The following is a 27,130-nucleotide window of genomic DNA, read 5'->3' on the forward strand; positions in this document are numbered from 1 at the left end:
ACACATAACACCCTTGCTGCAGATTACTGCTTGAGGAAGGCTCACCGATAAACGTTTTTTCTTTTTTTTTTAATTTATTTTTTCAAATACATTTGTCTCTGCCTCCCCCCCACCACTTTCCCTTCCCCCCTCCCTCCCTCCCTCCCTCCCCCAACTCTTCCCCTTTGGTTTTGTCCATGAGTCCTTGCTGCATGTTCCTTGACTTTCCCCTTCCCTTCCTTTTCCCTTGCCCTCCTCCCTCCTTCCCTCTTGTCTCTGTTGGTTTCTTTCATAAGCCAAACATGACTGATATTGGCAGCAGTGACCCCACAAAAGAAGTACATCTCTGATTTACTGGTAGATCTGAAAACAGACTGTGTTCTCCAAGCTTCTGATTCAATATGGGTTTGGTTGGGGAGGGGAAACTAGGTGCCCAGGCATTTACATTTTTTAAAATTTGGAAAGGTCATGCTGACTTGCATTTCCAAATGAAGATCACTAATGTACTGGAGCAAAGAGCAGGAACCACCCTGCCCTCCCCTTCCTCCCCATCACAGCATGAACAGGTGCTGGCTGCTTACTAGGTATAGCATTTAATGTGCTGTTCATACATTTTTTGCATTTGATCCTCCTGATAGACCTGTAGGATAGGCATTATTATTTCTATCTTATACCTGGGGAAACAGAAGCACAGAGAAGGTAAGCTACTGGCCCACACCCACACAGCTAGTGCTGGGGTTTGAACCCTGCAGTCTTTAAAACTGCCTACATAGAGAAATTTGCTGACAAAAGAAACAGCTCATCCAAAAGAGATCACTTTTATGTCCCATGTTTAGCAAATGCAGGAGAAAAAAGTTAAAAAACAAAACAAAACAAAACTGGCATCATTCTGTTCTGCTAGGACAAAACAGCAGTGGTCTGCCACAAATTGTCTAAAAATGCCTCATGGTACATCTAAAAGTACAAATAATTTTGTCTGGGTCCAAGACTTGCTTTAGCAATTTAATACTATAAACTCCTCAGCTCACACAAAAAAGCAATAAAACAGGAAAAGAAAACTTATTTTCCCCTCTTTTTTTTCCTTATCTCCAACCTTCCTGAATACAATGTCTCAGTTTTTCAGTCATGCCAAATCTGGTAATAGAACCTAACCGCAACATTATAAATATTAACTCAGAATTATCAATATGGCTTGAGTGATATGACTGAGCATTTTTATACTGACAGTGCTTCATTTTATTAACCACCCTGCTATCATAAACACCCTAGCTGGTGAATGTTTGCATTTTAAGTGACTTTCTCTCAGTAAAAAATTTTCATTCCTTAAAAAAATTTATAGGTTATAATCTCTTAATACAGAGTTGGAAGGAGAACTTGCTAATGGCACATTCATTGCCTTGTATGCAACTAAACCAACATAAATCAAATAAATTTTTCAAAAATAATGCGCACATACAAAATTTGTACATAAAACGCAATCAATCAATATAGCCTGTTACCAAACTGCTGTTCAGAAACATACAAAGGTAAGTTTGAAATTTAAACAAATAATGAACTCATAATCGTGTAACATATATATTTTAATAGATTATTTTGGGGTATAAAATACATTAAATACCTTTAACTACCAATTCTGCATAGTTTGATATTCCAACACCTCCTTCTGTGCGAATCATGCAGCGGTATTTCCCAGCATCTCGTTTTGTCGTATTTACAACATTAAATGAAGCTATGAATCGCCGGGAACTAGTCACCTTTATTTCCTTCAGAGGAGCATCTCGTACATCAATACCCTGTATAAATTGGGGTAGGGAAGACAAAAGAAAAACAGTATAAACCGTCATACTGAAAGAATAAGACACCTGACAACATATCACCTGTGTTATTTCCGTGTAGATCTCTGTTCAGTTTATTACACATGGGCAGTTGTTTCAGGAGAACAGCTGCCCAGGAAACTGAAATTCTGCTGTAATTAACAATCTCAAGATTGAGGGATGCAAAATTAAGTGTGCAGAAATGTCTTCTTTTTTCCCCTTCAAGATATTAATTATGTCACATTAGCTCAACAGGAGAAGAGAAAAGCATATGGAAAAATTATTTTGCTCCCAAACTATCAACATTTGATCTTTTCATAATACTCTATCCTTGTTTTCATGCTTGACTAGGAAATAAAATTAACTCACATACTACCCTATTGCTGACTTTATTTTATATATGAACAAATAAACAATATATCAAGAATTATATTAAAAACATAAGTAGGCATTAGTGTATTCCCTATTGACTAGGTTTGAAGGACAAGTCCAAGCCTTATGATATTCCCCCTGAATATACAAGTTACAAATCCAAGCAGAATATATGCTTAGCATTACATGATACTGAAATGAGACAAGATCTCTACATCCTGTAGTCCCAGGCCCACATAAAGCAGGTTCCACACCTGGGGCACCTGTGTCTTATCCCTGATACGTTAAGTAAGTAGTTTGCACACCTGGAAACTGATTCTATGTTTCCTATAGTTTAAAGTCAAAAAGAAGCTTACAGATTTGAGTTCTACATTTTTTTTTTCTACAAATATCAGGAAAGAGGCCATCTTTAAAATGTCCTTTGCAAGTATTAAATAGAAAACAATGAGCAAAGACCTTAAGGCTAATGCAGGATGCCAAGCACAATATCCATTTACTCACCTAGCAACCATTTGGGGGTGCCAACCCCCATGCTATCATTGTGTTAAGACACTAGGCTCACAACAGTGAACAACATAAAAGCGATTGATGTGCTCATGGGGCTTCAGTTAGTGAGAAGTACAGGCCACAAACAATGGCTAGAGTGGTGAAGGGACAGATCAGGTGGGTAGCAGAAACCACAATGTGGACCAACTTTAGAGATGGTGGCAATGTGAGGTCAGTTAGAGAAGTGACACTGGAAGCGAGATCTGAAGAGTAAGCAGAAGCTAACCAGGTAAAGGGGGAGAGTGGGAAAGGAGCATTCTAGTCAGAGGAAACAGTACAGGAAGCCCAAGTATTAGAAAGAGCTGAAGGCCTTGGATACTTAAGGCAGCTGGTGGAAGTGGGAGAGGCAAGCACCTGTGCATTCAGGGACTCACAGGCTATATTACAATGCTTTTATTTGCAGTTATTTAAGTACTAGTCTACAAAACAATACATCTCATCCGTATTTTTTTACATGGTGATTTATATCATGCAAAGACCCTTAAAAGTTTTTATATATGATATTTTCTTTGACAGTATGTCCTAATGGACATGAGTTTATTAGGAGAAAGAATGACCAGGGTGTCAAACCTAACTTCAAAGTAATTTGCCTTCCTAGAGCTTCCTTTTGCTCATCTATAATGAGAAAATGATAAAACTCCCTTTCAGGGTTGTTGTGAGAACTTAAAGGTGTATGCAAAGACACTGGCATAATGAATAGCACCACACATGAGTTCACGGAGAAAGGCAGACAAACTGTCAAAATACTACCTTTTTACTGAGGCTGCAGAATATGGCTGATGTGCAGTAACAATGGTTGGCTAGTTCTGAAGCACAGAATTAAAAAGACTCACCCACACAGCCAAAGGCCGCACTAGAAAATCACTAGGCCTCCTGCATGTTGGGAGCTGCTGTAAAACTCACAGGATGGAGGAACAGGGTTCATATAGGGAGTTAGCTCCCAAAGAAGGTGTTGGGCAGTGCATTCTCAGAGCTTCCTTCCCAGGCAGCTCCCTCTGCTTGGCAGAGAAAATGCATCAGGAGTGCTGCACTAGTACTGTTCCTGCCACATGGAAGGAAACGTCAGAAGTGGAGAAGAAGAGTTCCACTGACATCATCTTTAGGATTACCTGTCAAAACAGCTTTGTTAGTAGCTTAAAAAGTCATAAATCAGAATGCAAAATTATAGATATGCCTTATATATCTCATGGCTATCCCCTAAATTTGGTCTGAAGAGGGCACCAAGAAGTTAGAAAAACAAAACAAAATCAATCTAGCATTATTAGTTACATCATTCCTCTCTCTATTCTACACATTCAGTCCCCCATCCTCTCCCCCAAATAAATAAATAATCTAATTCTACCAGTAGTGTAACAGAGAGGCCTGGCCAGATCACTGAGCACAGGGGAGGGACACCCTAGAGGAGTTGGGAAGTCCTGAAGGAGACAGATGAAATCACAACCTAAATTGTCTGACAGGCTTCCAAACCCCAGGGAAGGGTAAGCTCATGACACAGCTTGCACAGAGCCTGTGTGGGCTGAAAAAGTCACAATACACATGTATTGTAAAGGCGAGCATAGTGATGCCCTGCACCAGGCAGAGACACTGTGTCCCTTACTGGCTTCTGGATCATGGCAGCCAGAGAGGGGACAAAGACGCCCAGCAGGTTGACACCTGTGGTCAACACCGGCTGAGATTGGCCGGGAATTTGGACACTTCTGCCTCACGTGGGATTTGGGGGTGAAAGATTTAAAATGTAAGGTACACAGGATCTTGACCCTTTTTGCAATCCCCTCACCCCACTCAGCCGGGGGAGACAGAGCCTTCTAAGGACCAAGCAGGTGCAGGCCATGTGTGCAGCTCATCTTGCCCTTTTTGCATGGTCCAGAGCAAACTTGCATGGGACATGCATCCCACCTGTGGCAGCCCTCAGCACACTGAGGCCCCACGTTGCAGACCACACAGATCCTGGACCGCTCCCATTCTCTCACTTTGAGAGCAGCACATAGACACATGGGCTAGGAAAGTTTGCTTACCCTGGGGACACAAGTGGTATGGACACCGGAGCCCCATTAACAGAGCCCCTACCATGACGGGCTGCAGTGACCCCGCAGTGTGCCCTGGCCCCATCGGGGAGGAAGCTGCAGCAGGGCAAGGGAGATGCTGGTCCCACAAGTGCACACTCCCGAGATAGAGAGAGCCTGGGGCTGGAGAGATGGATACCAGTTTGTGCAGCAGCCTTGGACTCCAAAAGGTCAGGTAAGAATGGAGGGGTGATCTCTAGGTATGGATTTGAATTTCAGTCTTTCTGGGAACAAGGGGATTTCTGTGTTTTGCAGAAGAGAATGGCTTGGATCTGGATAGTCCTTACTTCCCCAAAATGGGCACCCTGTTAATGTAAACCTTTTGCCTTCCCCACCAGTTAAGGTGCTGTGCTCGTGTTTGGTGGCAAGCGGCTTAATTCCACTTTGTTCAGTAACAGTAGCAGTAATATTAGACCTCCTACTAAAAAAATTAAATTTGTCTCTTTTCAAACTGGAAAAAAATGTAATCTCCAGTTTTGAGGAAAAAAACTGAGCCCTAAAGAAAAGCAGATTTCACATTTGTATTTTTTGTTTATTAATGACAACAACAATAACAGAAAGGGCTATCTAATTATTTATTTTACTTACTGGTGGCATGAATCTTGTAAGAATATACTTCTATAGTAATCCTGTAATTTTTTTTATAATAGAATAAGCCTACCTCAAAAGAATGCTTATTCAAAAAAAATTTAAATTATGTACTTATTAATCCCTTACAAATATTCCAGGCTTTAGTGAGGGCATTCGAGTTTAAGAAAACCTCCATTTTGAATTTATACATATGTTTCAAGGAGTATTATTTCATAGTTTTTATATTTATGCCACAGGTTTCTTCTTTAAAATTAAAAAAAACCTTCAAACTAAAAACTCTACACAATACTAATAAGTCACATGAACTCTCAGGAATAAGCTTTAAAAAAAAACCCATGTATTTAATCACAGAGAAAGTAAGATTCAGCTTCTTAAAGAGAAATTAGTACACAAGAAGGAGAAACCAAGTGCTAACTAGCAATAATTTTAATTTAGGATCCATACCAATGCGTAAATCCTGCTCAAGCCTGCAGGTCATTGTCTAGTAAATCATTCAGATGTACATGGATCCAAGCATTCATTCAACACTTAGTAAAAATATTTTAAGAGGCACACAATTGGTTAATAAACAGTGAGTGTGGAGTGAAAGAACAATCCCTTACCTAACTGAATTTAGGGTCTTGTCAGAAAAACAGACAAGTAAGGCAATAGTTACAGCACACAGCAATGAACTGCATAACATAGTAAATCCTGGAAAAGGGTGCCTTGCGAAAGGGGTGTGAGGGTTGGCTTTGCAGAAAAGCTACTTGAGGCCAGGCTTGAGGATAAACAGGAGGTTCTCAGGCACTGACAGAGAAGAAATGAAGCCCCATGAGTGAGAAAAGCTCTGCAACAGTCAAGACTCAGGACAGCAAGGAACTATCGGGAAAGTAAAATCTATTGCACATGGCTAGAACAAAAGTATTTCTCGAAATGGCAGATGATGAGGCTAGAAAGATAAGCACAATATAGACCACACCAAAGAATATGACATGTTGATCATTATCATTTATTTTGATGCCAGGAAAGGAAGAATTTTAGGCAAAAGAGTGACATGAACACATCTATGGGTATGGTAATGGACTGAAGGAAAGAGTGTGAGAGCCCAACTGATATCAAGGGACACTGATTATCTATTTTTCAGAAATCACAGTAACAAATGACCAAAAGAGAAATGAGACAGGAGAAGGAAAGAATTCTAAAGATATTTACAAGATAAAATCAATAAAAAAATCACCATCTCCCTCTTCTAGCAGACTATAATGTCCATAAGTCGAGAAACAGAACTTGCTCATTGCATGGGTACACAAGAAATAGAAGCCAATAATTATTTGCTGAATCTAGGAATAATAGCCCCAGTGTAAAAAAAAAATGTTCCGTAGGTAGAATAGAAATATGAGGTTGTTAAATTAACAGAATAATACAATAACAGAATTTGGGGAAATGGCTGAACTTTTCTTTTTCTTTTTAATTTATTTTTTCAAATACTTTTGTCTCTGCCTACCCCCCACCACTTTCCCTTGCTCCTTCCCTCTCTCCCTCCCTCAACTCTTCCTCTTTGGTTTTGTCCATGAGTCCTTGCTATATGTTCCTTGACTTTCCCCTTACCTTCCTTTTCCCCAGCCGCCCCCCTTCCCTCTTGTCTCTATTGGTTTATTTTCCTTTCAGTGTTGCTGGTCTTATTTTCCTTGGATCTTTGCATTGTTGGTTAGGTTCCACTTATAGGTTAGATTATATGGTATTTGTCTTTCGCCCGCTGGCTTATTTCGCTTAGCATAATGCTCTCTAGTTCCATCCATGCTGTCGCGAAGTTTAGCACTTCCTTTTTCCTTTCTCCTGCGTAGTATTCCATTGTGTAAATGTACCATGATTTTTTGATACAATCATCTACTGATGGGCATTTAGGTTGCTTCGAACACCTGGCTATTGTAAACTGTGCTGCTATGAACACTGGGGTACATAGCTTCTTTTGAATTGGCGTTTTGGGTTTCTTACGGTATAGTCCCAGCAGGGGAATCACTGGATCAAAAGGCAGTTCCATTTTCAGCTTTTTGAGGAAATTTCACACTGCTTTCCACAATGGCTGCACCAGTCTGCATTCCCACTAACAGTGTACTAGTGTTCCCTTTTCTCCACAGACTCGCCAGCACCTGTTGTTTGTGGATCTGTTTATGATGGCCATTCTGACCGGTGTGAGGTGGTACCTCATGGTGGGGTTTTTGTTTTTTTTCCATTTTTTAAAAAAAATTTTATTTTAATTTATTTTTTCAAATACATTTGTCTCTGCCAACCCCCCACCACTTTCCCTTGCCCCCTCCCTCCTCCCTCCCTCAGCTCTTCCCCTTTGGATTTGTCCATGAGTCCTTGCTATATATTCCTTGATTTTCCCCTTCCCTTCCTTGTCCCTGCCCCCCTCCCTCCTTCCCTCTTGTCTCGGTTGATTTCTTTTCCATTCAGTGTTGCTGGTCTTATTTTCCTTGCATCTTTGTATTGTTGGTTAGGTTCCGCTTATAGGTGATCTGAATTTCTCTGATGGCTAGTGATGCTGAGCATCCTTTCGAATGTCCCTGGGCCCTCTATAACTCTTCCTTGGAAAAGCGTCTGCCCAGGTCCTTTGCCCATTTTTTGATTGGATCGTTTGTCTTCTTGGAGTGGAGTGGAGTGAGTTCTTTATTTATCTTGGAGATCAAACCTCTATCTCACGTATCATTAGTGAATATATTTTCCCATATGGTTGGCTCCCTTTTCATTTTGCTGATGTTTTCCTTAGCCGTGCAGAAGCTTCTTATTTTGATGAGGTCTCACTTGTTTATTCTTTCCTTTATGTCCCTTGCTTTAGGAGACATATCAGTGAAAAAATTGCTGCGTGGGATAAATGAGAGTTTCCTGCCAATGTTCTCTTCTAGGACTTTGATGGTGTTGCAACTTATATTTAAGTCTCTCATCCATCTTGAGTTTATTTTTGTGTATGGTGTCAGCTGATGATCCAATTTCAATTTTTTGCATGTAGCTGTCCAGCTCTCCCAACACCATTTGTTGAAGAGGCTATTATTGCTCCATGTGATGCTTCTGCCCCCTTTGTCAAATATTAGATGCCCATAGAGACCTGGGCTTATTTCTGGGCTTTCTATTCTGTTCCACTGGTCGATGGATCTGTTCTTGTGCCAGTACCAGATTGTTTTGGGTATAGTGGCTTTGTAGTATAGTTCGATGTCTGATATTGTGATCCCTCCTACTTTGTGTTTCTTTCTCAGAATTGCTGTGGCTATTCGGGGTCGTTTATGGTTCCATATAAGTATTTGAAATGTCTGTTCTATTTCTGTGAAATATGTCATTGGTATCTTAATAGGGATTGCGTTGAATCTGTAAATTGCTTTGGGCAGTATGGACATTTTGAGGATATTAATTCTTCCAATCCATGAGCACGGTATATGCTTCCATTTATTTGTGTCTTCCTTAATTTCTTTCTTCAAAGTTGTATAGTTTTCTGAGTACAGGTCTTTTACCTCTTTGGTTAAATTTATTCCTAGATACTTTATTTTTCTTGTTGCTATATTGAATGGTATTTTTTTTCTGATTTCTTGTTCTTCTATTTCATTGCTGGTGTACAAAAATGCCTTTGATTTCTGAATATTGACTTTGTATCCTGCTGTTTTGGCAAATTCATTGATTAGGTTGAGGAGTTTTTTGGTAGAGTCTACAGGGTTTTCTATGTACACTATCATGTCATCTGCAAACAATGATAGTTTTACTTCCTCCTTTCCTATTTGGATGCCTTTTATCTCTTTCTCTTGTCTGACTGCTGTGGCTAGGGCTTCCAATACGATGTTGAAAAGAAGTGGTGAAAGCGTACATCCTTGTTGTGTTCCCGATCTTAGTGGGAAAGCTTTTAGTTTTTGCCCTTTGAGTATGATGTTGGCTGTAAGTGTTTCATATATGGCCTTTATTACATTGAGGAATGCCCCATTTATTCCCATTTAGCTGAGTGTTTTGATCATAAATGGGTGATGTACCTTATCGAATGCTTTTTCTGCATCTATCGAGATAATCATGTGGTTTTTGTCTTTTCTTTTATTTACGTGATGTATTACATTTATTGACTTGAGTATATTGAACTATCCCTGCATCCCTGGGATGAATCCCACTTGATTATGTTGGATAATCTTTCGAATGTATTGCTGAATGCAGTTTGCCAATATTTTGTGGAGGATTTTAGCATCTATGTTCATCAGTGAAATTGGCCTGTAGTTTTCTTTCTTTGAAGGGTCTTTATCTGGTTTTGGGATTAGGGTGATGCTGGCCTCATAAACGGAGTCTGGGAGTCTTCCCTCCTCTTGGAATTTTTGGAATAGTCTGAGAAGGACAGGGGTTAGCTCTTCCTTAAATGTTTTGTAAAATTCTCCTGGGAAACCATCTGGCCCAAGACTTTTGTGTGCCGGGAGTTTCTTGATCACTGCTTCAATTTCCCCAGCTGTTATTGGTCTGTTCAAGCTTTCTGTTTCTTCCTCCTTCAGTGTTGGAAGATTATCCTTTTCTAAAAATTTGTCCATTTCATCAAGGTTTTCAAATTTCTTGGCATATAATTGTTCATAGTAGTTTCTGACAGTCCTTTGTATTTCTGTGGTTATCAGTTGTTATTTCTCCTCTTTCACTTCTGATATTATTAATTTGGGTCCTCTCCCTTTTTTTCTTGATTTGTCTGCTTAAAGCCTTGTCAATTTTATTTATCTTTTCAAAGAACCAGCTCCTGGGTTGGTTGATCCTTTGAATTGATCTTTTCGTCTCTATGTCCATCAATTCTGCTCTGGTCTTGATTATTTCCTTCCTTCTACTTGCTCTGGGATTTATTTGTTGTTGTTTCTCCAGTTCTTGAAGTTGTAGTGTTAGTAGTGTAGTCTTGTAGTTGTAGGTCTTTTATTTGAAATGTTTCTATCTTTTTTAGGTAAGTCTGTATTGGTATGAACTTCCCTCTCAGGACTGCTTTTGCAGTGTCCCATAGGTTTTGGTCTGTTGTCTGTTCATTTCATTTGTTTCCAGAAATTTTTTGATTTCTTCTCTTATCTCATTATTGACCCATTCACTGATTAATGGTATACTGTTCAATCTCATGAGTTTGCAAGTTTGAGGTTTCTCTTTGAGGTTGATTCCAGTTTCAAGCCCTTGTGGTCCAAGAAGAAGTTTGGTATTATTTCAATTTTCCTGAATTTGCCGAGGTTTGCTTTGTGTCCTATCATGTGGTCGATCTTTGAAAAACTTCCATGAGCATTTGAAAAGAATGTGTATTTTTCTTCTTTGGGATGTAAGGTTCTACATATGTCAGTTAAGTCTATTTGATTCAGTGTGTCATTCAGCTGCACAATATCTTTATTAATGTTTTGTTTGGAAGATCTGTCCATTTTTGACAGTGGGGTGTTGAAATCCCCTACTATCAATGTGTTGCTGTCTATATCTTTTTTGAAATCATCCAACAATTTCCTTATATACTTGGGGGCTCCTATATGGGAGCATATAAGTTTACAATGTTTGTCTTCTTGATAGATTCTTCCTTTAAGTGTTATAAAGTGCACCTCTGGGTCTCTCTTTATAGCCTTTGTTTTGAAATCTACTTTGTCTGATACAAGTATGGCAATCCCAGCCTTTGTCTCTTGCCCATTTGCTTGGAATATTTTTTTCCATCCCTTTACTTTCAATCTGTGTAGGTCTTTTCCTCTAAGGTGGGTCTCTTGTAGGCAGCATATGTGTGGGTCATGTTTTCTTATCCATTCAGCTATCCTGTGTCTTTTGATTTGGGCATTTAGTCCATTTACATCGAGAGTTATTACTGATAGAAACTTATTCATTTTTTCTCTTTGTACCTGTGTTTTTCTCTTTCTCACTCTTTTATTCCGTCTTCTTAAACCGGTCCCTTTAGCATATCTTGGAGTGCTGGTTTGGTAGAGATGTATTCTTTTAGCCTTCTTTTGTCTGGGAAACTCCTTATTTCCCCTTCTATTTTAATTGAGAGCCTTGCTGGGTAGATCAGCCTTGGTTGTAGGCCCTTGCTTTTCATGACTTGGAATATGCCTTACCATTCCCTTCTGGCTTGTAGTGTTTCTGTTGAGAAGTCAGCTCTTAGCCGTATCAGGGCCCCCTTGTATGTTACTTTCTCCTTGTCCCTTGCCGCCTTGAGGATTCTCTCTTTGTCTTTGATAGTTGCCATTTTAATGATGAGGTGTCTTGGAGTGGACCTCCTTGGGTCCCTCTTGAGTGGGGTCCTCTGTTCCTCCTGGACCCATGAGACCCTTTCTCTCCTCAAATTAGAGAAATTTTCCATCATTACTTTTTCGAGGATGTTGTCTATCCCTTGCTCTTCTTCTCCTTCTGGTATTCCTATTATATGGATATTATTGCATTTCAGGTTGTCCTGCATTTCCCTAAATGCCTCTTCATTCTTTTTGTCTTTTTTCCATTTCTTGTTCTTTCTGGGATCTTTGTTCTACCTTATCCTCCATCTCACTGATTCGATCTTCGGCTTCATCCAGACTGCTTTGGATTCCTTCTACTCTGTTCTTCAATTCAGAAATGGTATTCTTCATATCCTCTTGTGTCTTCTTGATAGTTTCTATGTCCTTTTCCAGGTTGATATAGTTTGCTGTAAGATCCTGATAGTTTCTCTGCAGTTTCTCAGTTATCTTTGAGCTGGCTGAGGTCATTGAGCTTCCTTAGAACCATTGTTTTGAATTCAATATCTGATAGTTCCCTTGCCTCTATTTCATTTACCTCTCTCTGTGGGGAGTCCCCTTTTCCACTCATTTGAGGGGAACTTCTTTTTCTTCCCATTTTTGTGAGAGTCTATGAGGTAATTTATTTATTTATTTTTGCTTCTGCTTCAATTGGGCCGTCTACATTTCCTGACTTTTTGGACCCTATATGGCCTTGGGTTGTTTCTTTGAGCCTTCCAGGAGTCTACTGTCTGTGTCTGACTCCTGGTTTGGGCAGCTCTGTGATCCCTTCGGCCAGGGATCGACTATTTCTGTGGATTGCTCTGCACTCTCACCACGGTTCCTTGATTGCGTTTCCCGGCCTGGCAGAATCCCCCACCCGCCTGGGCTCACGCGAGTTCTTGCCCCGGCCCAGGGGGCTTCTTCGCGATCTCGCGTACTGGTCTGGCCCACCAGGCTGGCAGGCACCCTGGCACTGGTCAGTGTAGGGTCTTCTATTGTGTGCTTTCCCCGCTTTTGGCTCTTTGGATGCGTTGCCTGCCCTCGCCAAATGGAGACTATGGAAATAGGAGGAAGTCAGCTCTAGGACTCTCCAGGTAATCTTGTCTCCAGTCTTTCCTCAGGGGTCTCTGGGCAGCTCTGTGACCCCTTCGGCCAAGGATCCACTATTTGTGCGGACGGCGTTGCAATCGTGGGCAGTCTGGTTCATGTGTACCTGGCTTCTCCCTCTTTGGGGGCGTGCCCTGCCTGCCCAGAATGGAGACTACGGAATGGGGCGGGAGTCTGGACTCCCCAGTTCCTCCTCCCGTTCTTTCCCCAACGCCTCCGTCTCCAGTCTCTCTTCAAGGCTCTCTATGCATCTGTGTGACTCCTTTGGCCAGGGATCCTCTATTTCTTCCAGCCAGTCTGCACTCAGTCTCCCAGCTCACATGCACAAGCTGTGTGTGGAGTGCACAAAAGGCAGGTTAATTGATTCCCTTCTGCCTGAGTGAGATGGTAGCTGCAGAGTCGGAGTTGCGTTATCACCGGGGCTCCACCTGCCGCTGTGCCAGTTCTCTTCACAGTTTTCCTCACCAGTCTTTTCCCAGGCACCAGCCCACCCTGCTGCCGCCTCTACCCAGAGATCAAGGAGGGTGGCTTCCACTGCAATTTTTGCGTTGGCCCTTTAAATGTCTCTTTGCATCCCCAGCCACCTGTCTCTGGCAGAGAGCGCCCCTAAGCTTTTTGGGGTTGCGTTTTGTCTGTATTTTCCTGGTTTTAGCTGCTGTAGTGTAGATGTCCCTGTTTATGACTCAGACCCCGTTCTTCTTGGAGGGAGCTAACTGGCCGTTTCAATGTCCCTCTGGTGCTAGTGCCCGTGGGCACCCAGCTCACCCTCTCGAGCTTCCACCACACTTCTCACCAGTTGGGATGTGTGAGAGTTGAATCCACTGTCTGTCCGCGGCTCCAAGGCTCCTCTCCCACTATTGTTCCATTGTTTTCCAGGTGATTACTCCACTATTTAGTCACAATTTCAGTTTGGTCTTGGGAAGAGGAGGTCAGCATGACTCCCATTCACTCCTCTGCCATCTTTCCTCTGGTTTCTCTTTCCTTTCATTCTATTTTTTTATGTTTATATTTTTAATTACATTTTATTGATTGTACTATTTTAGTTGTTCTAATTTTCCCCTCTTTGTTCCCCTCCACCCAGCACCCCCTAATCCTTCAGGCAATCTCCCCACCATTGTTCATGTCCATGGATCATGCATATAAATTCTTTGGCTACTCCACTGCCTTACTGTACTTCACATCCCCATGGCTATTCTGTAACTACCTATTTGTACTTAATCCTCTCACCTCTTCGCTGGGTCTCCCCCTCCCCCCTCCCTTCTGGCAACCTTCCAGTAACTCCTTTTCTCTTGCTTTTAAGAGTCTCTCTTTATCTTTAACCTTTGGCCTTTTAATAATGGTGTGTCTTGGAATGCATCTCTTTCCATCCATCATAATTGGGACTCTCTGTACTTCCTGGAATTGCAGATCTATTTCCTTCACCAAATTAGGGAAGTTTTCTTTCACTATTTTTCAGATAGATTTCCAATTTCTTTCTCTTTCTCTTCTCCTGGCACCCTTATGATGCTGTTAAAGTTGTCCCTGAGGATATTTCTACTATTCTCATTTTTTTGTATTCTTTTAATTTCTTGTTGTTCTGTACAGTTGTTTTTTGGTTCCTTATGTTCCAAATAATTGATTTGATTCTTGTATTCATCCCTTCTACTGTTCTTTCCCTGTAAATTGTTTCTTTTTTTGTCAGTTAAAAATAATTTTACTTTTGTTCAACTACAGTTGTAACCATTTTTCCTTCATTACTCTCCTCTGCCCTATCCAATGCAAATTGTTCTTCATTTCAATTAGTATATCCTTTATTTCTAACTGGGTGTTTTTTAATACTGCTGAGGTCCTCACTAAGTTCTTTGAGCATCCTTATAAACAGTGTTTTGAACTCTGTATCTGATGGACTGCTTATCTCAATTTCGTTTAGCTCTTTTTCTGGAGTTTTTATCTGTTCTTTCATTTAGGCCACGTTTCTAGGTCTCCTTGTTTGGGCAGCCTCCCTGTGTTTGTTTCGATCTATTAAGTAGAGCTGCTCTGACTCTGTGTCTTGGTAGGGTGGCTTAATATAGTAGGTGTCTTGTAGGTTCCAGTGGCAAAGCCTCCCTTATCACCCAAGCTGGGTACTCAAGGTATGCTCTTTGTGTGAGCTGAGTATACCTTTCTCTTGTAGCTGAGCATTGGTTGCTGTTGGCAGATCAGTGGGAGGGATTTACTCAGGCCATCCAGCTTCAAGGACTGGCTGTGACCACAGACCACCACTCTGCCTTCCATGGAGGATCAGCTGTGCAGTGGCAGGACAGTGGTGCTCCGAGATGGTCTGTGGCTCCACTGGTGTTGGCCCTGGCATTTCCCAGGTGGTGCAGGCTAAATTCAGACCTAAAAGGATATTTTCGAAGTTCTGTGTGTCCCTCAATAAGCAACACTGCCTACTCACAGTGATTGTGGTAGCACAGTGATCTGTGCTGCTCAGGGGAGTGGTCTGCCTAAGTCAGATGGCTGCTGCTGTATGGGCAATGAGTCAGCATAGGAATCCCACTAGCTACTCTGTCAGTTCTCTCCCCAAAGCCTCCTTCCCCAGTATCTCCCCAGGTGTCTCCAGCGCACTCTGCCCCGTCTTTGTTGAAAACCAGGGTACATGGCAGTTAGGTCATGCTAAAACTGATTCTTCTGTCTGTCTGAAGTTGTTCAATTTGGTCAAAAATGAACTGCATATAATACAGTGGTTCCATGAAATTATCATGGAGCTGAAAAATTTCTATCACTTAGTGATATCATAACCGTCATAACATTGTGGCACAACACATTATTTGTATGTTTGTGGGGGTGCTGGTATAAATAAACCTTCTGTTCTGCCAGTCTTTAAAAGTATAGCACATACAATTATGTACAGTATACATTTGATAATGACAATAAATGACTTTGTTACTGGTTTACATATTTACTATTCTATACTTTTAATGACTATTTTAAAGTGTACTCTTCCTACTAATAAAAAAAGTTTGAGGTAAAATGGTATGTGGTGTCTTCTCTCACTATTGTTCAGTTCTTTGTTCCAGGTAGTTTCTCCACAATTTAGTTGTAATTACAGATTGGTCCTGGGAGGAGGTCAGTGTGACTTTCACTCACTCCTCTGCCATATTGATTTTCCAAAGGTCTGTGGAAATTATACTTTCGCTCATCAACTTTTCCATAGAAGACTGAGGGCATAATAATCCACAATATATGAAGAAAATATGAATGGAGATGCTGCTGTTTGTGGTTTATTTAGAACTTCATTGCATGTCACCACGAGGGCATATTTTCTGCATAAGAGAGAAATATTAAGCCCTGGCAGGATAGCTCAGTTTGTTAAAGCATCTTCCCAACACACCAAAATCAAAAGTTTAATCCTGGTTCAGGGCACATAGAAGAAGCAACAATGAATGCACAAACAAGTAGAACAACAAATCAGTGTTTCTCTCTCTCCTCTCCTTCCTCTCTGCCTCTGTAAAATCAATCAATAATTTTTTTTTTTAAAAGAAAATGTTTTGAGCAGTGGAAAAAAATGTCTCGATAGGTGTATCGCATTAAATGGAGAGTACTTTGAGGGTGGCTAAAGTTTAAAACTGTAAGAATAAATACACATTTTTTATAAATACATTCCTGGTTTTTGATCCCCCATCCATCCATAGAGTACACTCACACAAACCTAGATGATATAGCCTACTACACACCTAGGCTATATTATTGTACAGCCTATTGCTCCTAGATATAAGCCTGAATAGCAAGCTACTGTTAGGAATACTGTAGGTCATTGTAACACAATGGTAATATTTGTATATGTAAGTATAGAAAAGGCACAGTAAAAACACGGTATAGAAGTTAAAAAAAAATTATGCACCTATATAGGGCAGTTTCCCTGAATGGAGCTTGCAGGACTAGAAGTTGCTCTCGGTCAGTCACTGAGAGACTAATGAGTGAATGTGAAGACCTGCGACATTACTGTATACTACTGTGGACTCTATAAACACTTTACACTTAGGCTACACTAAATTCATAAAACATGAGATTAAATTGAGCATAAAGGAGACTGATGCAATCAATTCTCTTTTAGGAAACTCATGATGTATGAGGCTGCTGTTGGTGTAACACCACATACCATTTTACCTCAAACTTTTTTTATTAGTAGGAAGAGTACACTTTAAAATAGTCATTAAAAGTATAGAATAGTAAATATGTAAACCAGTAACAAAGTCATTTATTGTCATTATCAAATGTATACTGTACATAATTGTATGTGCTATACTTTTAAAGACTGGCAGAACAGAAGGTTTATTTATACCAGCACCCCCACAAACATACAAATAATGTGTTGTGCCACAATGTTATGACGGTTATGATATCACTAAGTGATAGAAATTTTTCAGCTCCATGATAATTTCATGGAACCACTGTATTATATGCAGTTCATTTTTGACCAAAATGTCTTTTTGCAGTGTTATAGTCATGTATCCTGATTTATCAGACCTATATATTTAAAGCCAGGGTAGGTCTTATGGGTTAGCAAGAGTTTGATTCAAAAGCTATTATTGTGGCCAAAATGAAAGTTGGAAGACTCACTTCTCAATTTAAAAACTTACTACAAAGCTACGGTAAACAACCAGCATGCTACTGGTATAAGGACAGACAAAAACCAATGAACAGAATAAAAACCCAGAAAGAGCCCCCCTGACATATGGTCAGTGGACTTTCAACAAGGAAACCATGGTCTTTTCAACAAGTGGTGGCAGGAAAACTGGATATCCACCTGCAAAAGAATGAAGATGGACCTTTATCTTTCACTGCATACAAAAAGTAACTCAAAATTGATCAAATGCATAAAATTAAAGTCTAAAACAATAAATTTCTTAGAAGAAACCATAGAGGGGGAATCTTTATGACCTTGAATTTGTAATTGATTTCTTAAGTATAATGCCAAAATCATAGGCAACAAAAGAAAAAATAAACTAGACTTATCCAAATTAAAAAAACAAACAACTATCGTGCATCAAAGGATACTATTCAGAGAGTGAGGACAACAGAGTAGAATACTTACAAATCATGTATCTGACAAAGGATTACTATCTTGAATACAGAAACAAGTCCTACAACTTGAATAATAACAATAAAAACAAACAAAACCCCCAAGTATTCCAATTTTAAAATGGGCAAATGACTTAAATAGACATTTCCCTAAAGAAGATAACAAAGGACCAATAGGCACGTGAAAAGATGCTCAACATCCTTAATTAACAGGGAAATGCAAATTAAAATCAGAATAAGATACCACTTCATATCCAATAGGATGGCTATTATAAAAAAAAATGAAAGAAAGAAAGAAAAGTAAAATAAGTGTTGGCAAGGATGTACAGCAAGGAACCCTGTGTGTCCCTGGTGGAGATGTAAAATGATAGTTACTGTAGAAATGTTTAGCAATTTCTCAAAAAGTTAAACATAGAATTATCATATTTTTCAGTAAGTCTACTCCTAGATGTGACCCAAAAGAATTAAAAGCAGAGACTCAAACAGATTTGCCAATATTCACAGCAGAATTACTCACAATAGCCAAAAGGTAGTCAACACCTCACGTGTCCAAGGATGAATCAATGGATAAACAGAATGTGGTTTATACATAAATGGAATATCATTTAGCCTTAAAAACGAAGGGTATCCTGACACAGACTACAATATGGACGAGCCCTGACAACATTAAATGAAATAAACCAGTCACAAAAAGACAAATATGGTATGATTCCACTTGTATGAGGTATCTCGAATTGGCAAATTCACAGAAAGTAGAATGGAGGTTACCAGGGCCCAGGGGAGATAAGGAAGGGGAGTTATTTCTTGATGGTTTCTATTTCATGTGATGAAAAAGTTTCTTACATAATAATGACAACAGTTATACAACTTTGTGAATGTACTTAATGCCACTGAGTTATACATTTAAAAATGGTCAAAATAGTAAATTTCATGTTATGTATATTAAAACAGTTCAACACTAAAAACTCCAGCTTTTGCACCTACATTTGAAAACTGCCCTAAAATATACTGGAGTACAGGAGAAATTTTTGGAAAAGAAGAGGTAAAATGTACTTGGTGAGTTGAATGGAAAATAGCATGAAAGACACAAAGCAGATGTCATATGTAGAAGCAGGCACAAAGGAGAAATGCAAGTGAGAAAGGCTCCATTCAGCCAGGTGAGTAGAACAAATACAGAATCCAGATGGTAGAGTGTTACAGACATCTACGAGATAAGAGGTATAACTCACACAGTGAAAACATGCACAAAGTATGTTCTTCAGGAAAATAAAAAAAGGAGTGATTTTTAAATTTAAATATTTACTATATTTTTTAAACACAGAAAATAAAAATGTGGACATGTAAATAAAACTGTATATAATCTCATCACTCAGAAATATATAATTTAAGGCATTTTAGTTTGTTTTTTTCTGTTACACATTATTTTAATTTAAATAGAACTTGAAACAGTCCCCCCAAAATATTCATGAGGTTTTAACTCCTTGTTTAAATTTCCTGTGATATTTTTAGAATTTTCCATAGCATTAAATAGTTTCAAAAACATGCTTTTTAATGTTTCTCACTTTAGGGCTATAGCATTATTCATGTAACTATTTCCCTATGGTTATATATTTAAATTATTTATATTTTCACTATTATAAATGATTTTAGAACAATCCCTACTTCCTAAAATTATTAAGCCAAAGAGAATAAGTATGTTTAAAGTTTTTTGATGAATAATATAAGAGGCGCTACAGTGAGTTAGTAGCTATTTACAGGAATTGTTTTTTAACAAGAGTTCAAATAGCTCCTAAAATCAATTTATTTTCCAAATTTTTTAAAATACTACAAACAGATCAAACAAGACAGAAAATTGGCCTAAATCGCTGACCTTTTCTTACTAATATTTCCAAAGCAGTATACAATAGGAAAAAAAAGAAACCTTATCCTGGATAAATGATCAAACATTCAGAAGAATTTTTCTTTTTTGGTGGTACTGCATGGTTTCTACAGTATAAAGGTCAGCTATTCTCTTATTATATCACATTTTACAATTAAATGAACCCCATTTTTAAAAAAAGATCTTATTTATTTTATTTTTAGAGAGGGGAAGCAGGGAGAAAGAGAGGGAGAGAAACATCAATGTGTGGTTGCCTCTCGAGCACCCCCTACTGGTGATCTGGCCTGCAACCAAGGCATGTGTCCTGACCGGGAATCGAACTAGTGATCCTTTGGTTTGCAGGACGATGCTCAATCCTCTGAGCCACACTAGCCAGGTTTGAACCTCACTTTTAACATTTTTAAGAATGATACATTTCTTATAATATTCTGAGATGCAGTCTACACTGACCTCTTTACACAGGACAAGGATATTCCTTGAAATTCACATCTTTAATATCCATAAGTGAGTAGTTCTAAAAATGGAATATACAAACCGAACTAAGATTAAGTGTGCTTAAGACAATTCAACTGAAAACCATATAGCACCACTAAATGTATACTTAGAAATAGGAACACATGACAATACTTAAATATCTGTAAGTTTAATCACTCTGATGCATATCATTTAAATTTGTGTCATTACCAGCAATTTCAAACAAGTAGAGAATCCCACTTTGAAAATGAGATCTAGCATAGCTGTAGAAAGACTGGCAACCACTGAGGCCTCATGTAAGATGAATGAAAAGAGCAGAGAAGAAACTATGAAAGTATAAAGGAGGCAGAGGAGCAGCAGGAGAACAGCTGGAAGACTGAAAGAATAAAAGGAAAAAGGAGGAAAGAGTGAAACACACAAAGTAGAAAAGGGGGAAAACAGTGCAAAGACAAAGTCACAAAGGAATGGAGATGTACTGGGCAAGCCATAGGAGAAAGAGGGACCAGGGCAGAGTCAAGGCTTGAAGACAGAAGGGCCAGAGGTGGGGAGAAGCACAGGAATGGGAGCAGATCAACAGCCCAAACACTAGAGTAAGACCTAAGTCACACAAGGAAAGCCCCTCATTGAACAATATTTATTCTTTTCCTTTGAAATCCTGACATTCTTACTTTCAAAATAGTCCCCTTACTTCTTGATGCTGAGAAATGTGTCAGGTCCAAAAGTAATTTTGGGTTCTATATTAGTTCAAACGTCATATCAGATAACATGCATAACAAAGCAATCCATAGGTGGGTTAATGGAGGAGAAATGAGAGAATGTCCTCAGAGCCCTGGTTGGGGAGAGGGATCTCACCCTTCACTTGTTTAGTGTCAAATCCTATTTCTTGGGCATTTAGGAAAGGAGGAAGACATAGCATTTAGGACCATTGGCAAGGCATCAGTCAGATCACCTATGATACCTCTGTGGACAAGAGGAGAGCAATATGGGACAAATACCAGGCAAGTCGGGTTCACCAGAAGAAACTTGTGAACCACCTGAGCACATGGCTGTTTGTCAGTGTGGGCGGCGGGGGTGGGAGGGTATGTTTCTGGAGCTTAGGCACAGGTTACTTCCTTGATTCCTCCAACATATCTATCAGTGCCTTTGACAAAGTCTTTGATGTGTTTGTGAAATGTACAGGTGACAGTGATCCAGCCGATTAATGAATAAAATGGAATTAAAAAAAAAAAAGACTTCAACAAGGCCTAACAATGATCTGAAATTAACAAGATAACCATCATTCTAAATAAATGTAAATCAATCCTGTATCTCCTTCTTATAAAATCAAGTTTTACAAGTAGGTAACTGGAAAGGTGACTTAGGAGTACCTTTATCACTTAAAGGTGTATGAAGATTGGAAAGTGGATTTTTAAAAACCTAATTCAACTTTCAGTTTTATTAATAGCAATAGATTATTTAGAGAGGCGGTGCTAGGAGACACCCCCAGAAGACGGCAATATATTCCTGGCACCCCGCTTTCTAAGGAGCATACAAGAAGTAGGCCTGCTCAGAGGAATGCAGACAGGACATTGAAGCACTCATCTTCTCTACAGGTGAAGAGATGCTAAGTGCCTAGAAAGAGATGATTCAAGAGGGAGAGGGTAGCTGTCTTCCGACATTAAAAGACCAGGAGTGTAAAATGAGAACTTTACTTGAATGTCATGGTCATGGGGCCCTACCACTTATCTGAAACTCTTCGGGTAAAATGTGGCTCAGAATTCAGATATGTCCTTAATTTTTAAAAGTCTATATACTGTATATTATGTGGTTCCCTTGGAAGAGCCTGCGTCAGCACCCTATTACGAGACATACTAATATTTCTGCATCAAAAGATATGAATATTGACTATAAGGAGGAAAAAAATCAAAGGTCATCAATAGCTTCACATCAGTTCAAATCATGATTTGTTACCAAATAAATTATTAAAATGGCCAGGTTTTGCTATAAAATATATATAAAAATTTCCAGTTTTTAAATTTGGGAATAAAAAAGTGACCTCCAAGAATGTACACAACCAGTCTTACCCACTGACACACACCATCACTGTTTCCCCGCCACACACACACTAACATCACTCTGCCATCATCTCCCACCACTCTACTCCTTACCTCAGCTCCAGCCGTACCTGGCTCCTCTGTCTCTTTACTACCCAGGCACACTTTTCCTCAGGGGCTCTGCCTTCTTCTTCCTCCTCCTTGAGAGTTCTTTGCTAACTTCTCCCCACAGTTAACTCCTTCATCTCCTTCTAGTCACTGAGGCCTACCCATACCCCAGATTTAAAACTGAAACCTGCTCCTTCGTGGCACTGCTTATCCCCTGTCTCCTGACTCGCTTCTCCTAAATGCAGCTGATCACTTGTATTCCAGTAGGGGGAAATAAGCAATGACCATAACATTGAATGCTATTTGTTTATTTGTTATGGTCATTGCTTATTTCTTCCTACTGGAATACAAGTCCCACAAAGGCAGGGATTGTCACCAGGTTTTTTTATTGCTGTTTCTATAGCATGAAAACCATGACTGGTGCACCCTAGGGAGGGCTGGTGTTAATATTAAAGGAGATTTAGGCACTGAATGGATGACCGAACAAGATGATTTTTAAGCAGCCGTTTGGTCCCCAGATAGACTTTCTCAGGTCAGAATTCAATAGGGAAGTGTGGGTGATAGTGTCCAGACAGTTTCCTCTAATGCAAGGACATATGAAAAGACACATGGATCCCTTTCCCCATGTGTCTTTCCACATGACAGCGATTACCAGATAAGACAATGTGCTCAGAACCTCCAGTACTCCTAAGCATCTAGGAGCCGACAGGGAAATGTTTTGTTATTCTTGCAGAACAAAATGAGGAAAATGCACACTTGGGTAGAGAAAGCAAATTTGTCAACCAGTTTTCTCTCAATTTTTACAGAGTTAGAAAAAACAGTCCTGCCAAGGACTGAAGCTCTATGTTCTTAATACCATTACAGCAGGATAATTACCAAGGAGGCGCATTCCTATTGTTCTTCACAATCTTAAGAGTTCACTGGAAGAGAGAGCCTAGGACTACCCAATTGTCAAGGGGGAAAAAGAAACAAACAAAACCATGCTCAGTGAAGAGCATGGCACCTGAATGTCCAGGGTTGTTAAAAATAACTACTGACCCATCCTTTGTTAACTTAATAAAATCACCGTAATGGCTACTTCTGAGAGAAAATGACCTTGGTGGGTTAAATACAGCTTTTTATAAAACAACAGTATCTTTAAACATGCATGTATTTCAATTTGAGCAAGCTAGAAAAAATACTTAACATTATTTAATTTAGGATCTTCTTTATGCAGTGGACTAATTCTAGGACTTCTAAATGAACAGTAATTTACTAGCAAAAAGATACATATTAAGTCTTTCAGAAATAGTTTCACAATAATCAGAGCAATGATTGAAAAAGGATTGAGGTCTAGGAAGTTAGCAGCACTTGGAGCAAATTAATCAATTCCAGGCATTTTGTAGCCCCTCCGAGTGTACAAGCTTGGAGGAGATATGGGCCAGTCACCCTTCCTCAGAAGTACAGATGGAGATTAAACTGCACTCTCATTTATTCAATAGGGAAAATAGTCTCTATTATCCCACTTTCAAATGTGCTCATTTGTAAGATACTGATTGAAATTCTTAACACTGGGGTCACTTATAATATCAGCAAGGCCTGGAATAATTTTGTTTAAAACATTTTATGTTATCTAAATCCAATAATTATTGAATACCTCAACAAATCTACTTTCTGGAACCCATATATGTGATAGTGCCAACCTTTGATTCCTAGGCCAAAACCAACCTAACCCAAATATTTATCAACTTGGAATACTAGAACAAGAGGTTCTTACTTATATTATCATATGATATAAATTTACAGGGTCTGGCACAAATAATGTCTCTTTTTTTATTATAAAATCTTTTACTACAAAATCATAAGCATGTAATTCTGTAGCATAACAATATCGCACTCAAGCACACTGTATGACATTTTAGGTGAAAGTTCAAATTAAAAACTATAAATTATTACACCCATAATATTATTGTACCAACCACACTCAAGTAGGCATTACTTCTGCCAGCACCTGTATATTCACAAGTATACTTTAATTTGCTAATGGATATACAGATAGCCAAGTAAAATGCACCTACCCAAAGTTATAAATTATTTGAATATATAATAGTCTTATAGACATATGAGTAAAAATTTTTTATTATAGAAATTTAGAGTCTCATTCTGATATTTAGACATAATTCATTTAATTATATGTTTATAAAATTTGAATATTATTTAAGCAACTTATGTTTCAGTTTTATTTAGCAGGTCATCCAAAAATATAGGATATATAAAATAAATGCAGTCATTATAAATACCAATGAAATTAGAAGTTCTTTAATCTTAAAATCAAATATCCAACTGTTGACTGAATTAACCCAGGCACATCAAACTGAAGAGCCTAATACTGACTGACTTTTCCTTTTGGGCTAAAGGTCTGGGTGTGGAAGGCATAGACTTGACTCTATTTATTTCAAAACTTTCATAATGGCACTCTAATATGAAGAAGACGGTAGTGCCTGTGTAATCATTCATGATCTAAAAGAGCAGGCTAATCATAAACATGGCAGCTAAGAATATCACTTTTTCCCAAACACTATGTCTTAAAATATACAACTCTTTCTGAAAACATAGTTGAAAAAAGATAAAGATGCAAGATAATGTAGACTAAAAGCCCTGTAGTTCTGAATTTGTATTGTAATTGTCAGAATGATCACAGGACATATATTTTATTTTTAAACCTACGTACATGTGCATGTGTATATATCCTAGCTGTGTCTCATGGGAAGATCCAGAAACACTAAATAGCAGTAATGTGTACCTCTATGGTCAGACTGTAATTCCTGATTACCAGTTCCCACTGAAAAACAACCAGGACTCCTTGAAGAAACGGCTGATTCTAGGTCACCAAGATGGAAAAGCTAAAAATATAAGCCTGGAGTATACTGTCACAGCAGAAAGCAAGAAAGCCATCTAAGCCCAGAGCGGAAGTCACCCACCCTGAGTAAGCACCACTTTTATTGCTGCACCACTGAGTGAGCAGCAATAAAGATCATATGTATGATGGATCAAAACATATCAAATGTGTTTAAATCTTCAAGCTGATGATAGTGACAATAAAAACAATGACACTTATACGTGATGTTAGTGAACTATCTCATTATTTTGGAAACTTGCTAAAAAAGAGCTCTGAAGTATCAAGTATTTATACTATCCTCTCTTTATGATTTATATGTCAGGGTATGACACAGTTGATATGAAAGAGCTCTTCCTTTTTAGAAGTTCTGTAGCTGCTAAACAAAGAGGGACTGACATAATTGAGCTGTTTTGCAACCCAATCCTTAATGAAGTAATAAACTAGGAATAATCATCAATGGTTGCTAAGATCAGAGAAAGAAACATAATTTGCTAGAAACACAATACTAGTCAGAAGAACATATTAAATGATGCTACTAGAAGGTAATATGCAAAACTCAAGATATGGGAACCTGAACAGGATAAACACAATTTCAAAAATAACAATCCCCATAAATAGGGGGAAATGGATGGAGGCACTAAGATTGAAAGGACTTAGGGGACCAGCATCCAGTTGCAAAGTATAAACTTACTGCCCTCATAATTCAAACAATCTGCTAAAATAAATAAAGTTGTAAGACAGTCAAGTAAATGTGCATACTGATTTTTTTTAGGGCTTACATAGTGATTATTACTATTATTTTAAGGGCTCTTATTTTTTCATAGCAGGGATCTGAGGCTAAATCTACCCCCTACTCCTGTCTTGTCCAGCTCACAAGCTAGGAACAATTTTTGCATTTTTTAAGTAGTAGAAAAAACAAAAGAATGCTAATATTTTGTGACAATGAAACTTATATGAAATTTGGATTTCAGTGTCCATTCATAAAGCTGCATTGAACACAGTCACACTCATTCTTTATATGTTGCCTGTGGCTTCTTTCCTGCTACATAAAAGAATTGAATAGCTGAGACCAAGTCCGCTGGCCTGCAACATTTGCTGTCAGGCCCTCTACAGAGAAAGTGTGCCAACCCATGTTTTACAGAAACATTTACAAGTTAAAAGATAAGAAGACTGAGACTGCTCCAAAATAATCAGAGGGGAAGCAGGTGGAAATATCAACGAAGCAATTGTCCCCATAGTGTTAGTTGGTGAAGTTGCATGTTTAATATGTTAAGTTCATTATATTATTCTTCTACCTTAGAATGAATCTACAACTTCTATAATAAAAGTAAAATGAAACTTTTCTTCAAAGAAGCAATTAGAAAGTTATATCCCACACTGGTATTTTTAAATGACTATTTTAACCATGATTATTTCTCTAAGAAAAAAGATGGTTTTGCTGCTGGCTTATATAGACTCCAATGCTATATGAATCAAAGAACCATTTTGTCAAGGTATTCACTTCCTGCAGAAGAATCAAGCCATTTATATGGTAAAGGTACCACTGTAGTAGAAGAGAAAATGCAGTTTGACAAAGGCGGCCATATCCTAGGGGCAGCAATTTTATTCTGTAGCAACATTTTTATAAATAAATAACAATCACATACCCAGCATATAGAATGTGTATTTATATACATTTCTTAAATGAAAGTAATTATTGGCTTTCAGATCTTAAGAATAAACAAAAACAACATAAATTTGTCACTTTTCCTTTGTGCTTAGTGGACACCACTTCATATAGCAGAGACAAACATAATTTTATTACACTTGGACGATAGCCAATTTCCTTTCCTTTGAATGAAGGGAATGAAGGATGGCATCTTTATAAACAGGAGAGATGCAGAAGACAATAATGATCTGCTTTAGGATTTCAAAGTTAATCCACTGTGGAAACTTCCTGGCTGTCAGCATGTGCCACTCAGAGATGTTTGTGGCCTGTTTCAAACTGGGTCACACTAGGACTAAAGGGAGCACTATCTGTTCTCTATGCTACTTGTACAGTCCTAAAGAAATTTTTGAAGT

The 27,130-nt window shown here is 38.7% G+C and overlaps 1 protein-coding gene across 2 annotated transcripts in view; it reads right to left on the reverse strand.

Annotated features, from left to right (window-relative positions):
* Positions 1–27,130, reverse strand: part of PTPRM (protein tyrosine phosphatase receptor type M) — an 820,882-nt gene that overhangs the window by 420,041 nt on the left and 373,711 nt on the right. For both annotated transcript variants that reach the window (XM_054587385.1, XM_054587386.1), the window contains exon 6: positions 1,598–1,772. In XM_054587385.1, coding sequence (XP_054443360.1) covers positions 1,598–1,772 — 175 coding nt within the window. The remainder of the gene's footprint in view (positions 1–1,597; positions 1,773–27,130) is intronic.

The sequence above is a fragment of the Pteronotus mesoamericanus genome, unplaced genomic scaffold (assembly GCF_021234165.1).
Source record: "Pteronotus mesoamericanus isolate MK-2021 breed Mesoamerican mustached bat unplaced genomic scaffold, CSHL_Meso_final scaffold_118, whole genome shotgun sequence".
In the NCBI taxonomy this organism is placed as follows: domain Eukaryota; kingdom Metazoa; phylum Chordata; class Mammalia; order Chiroptera; family Mormoopidae; genus Pteronotus; species Pteronotus mesoamericanus.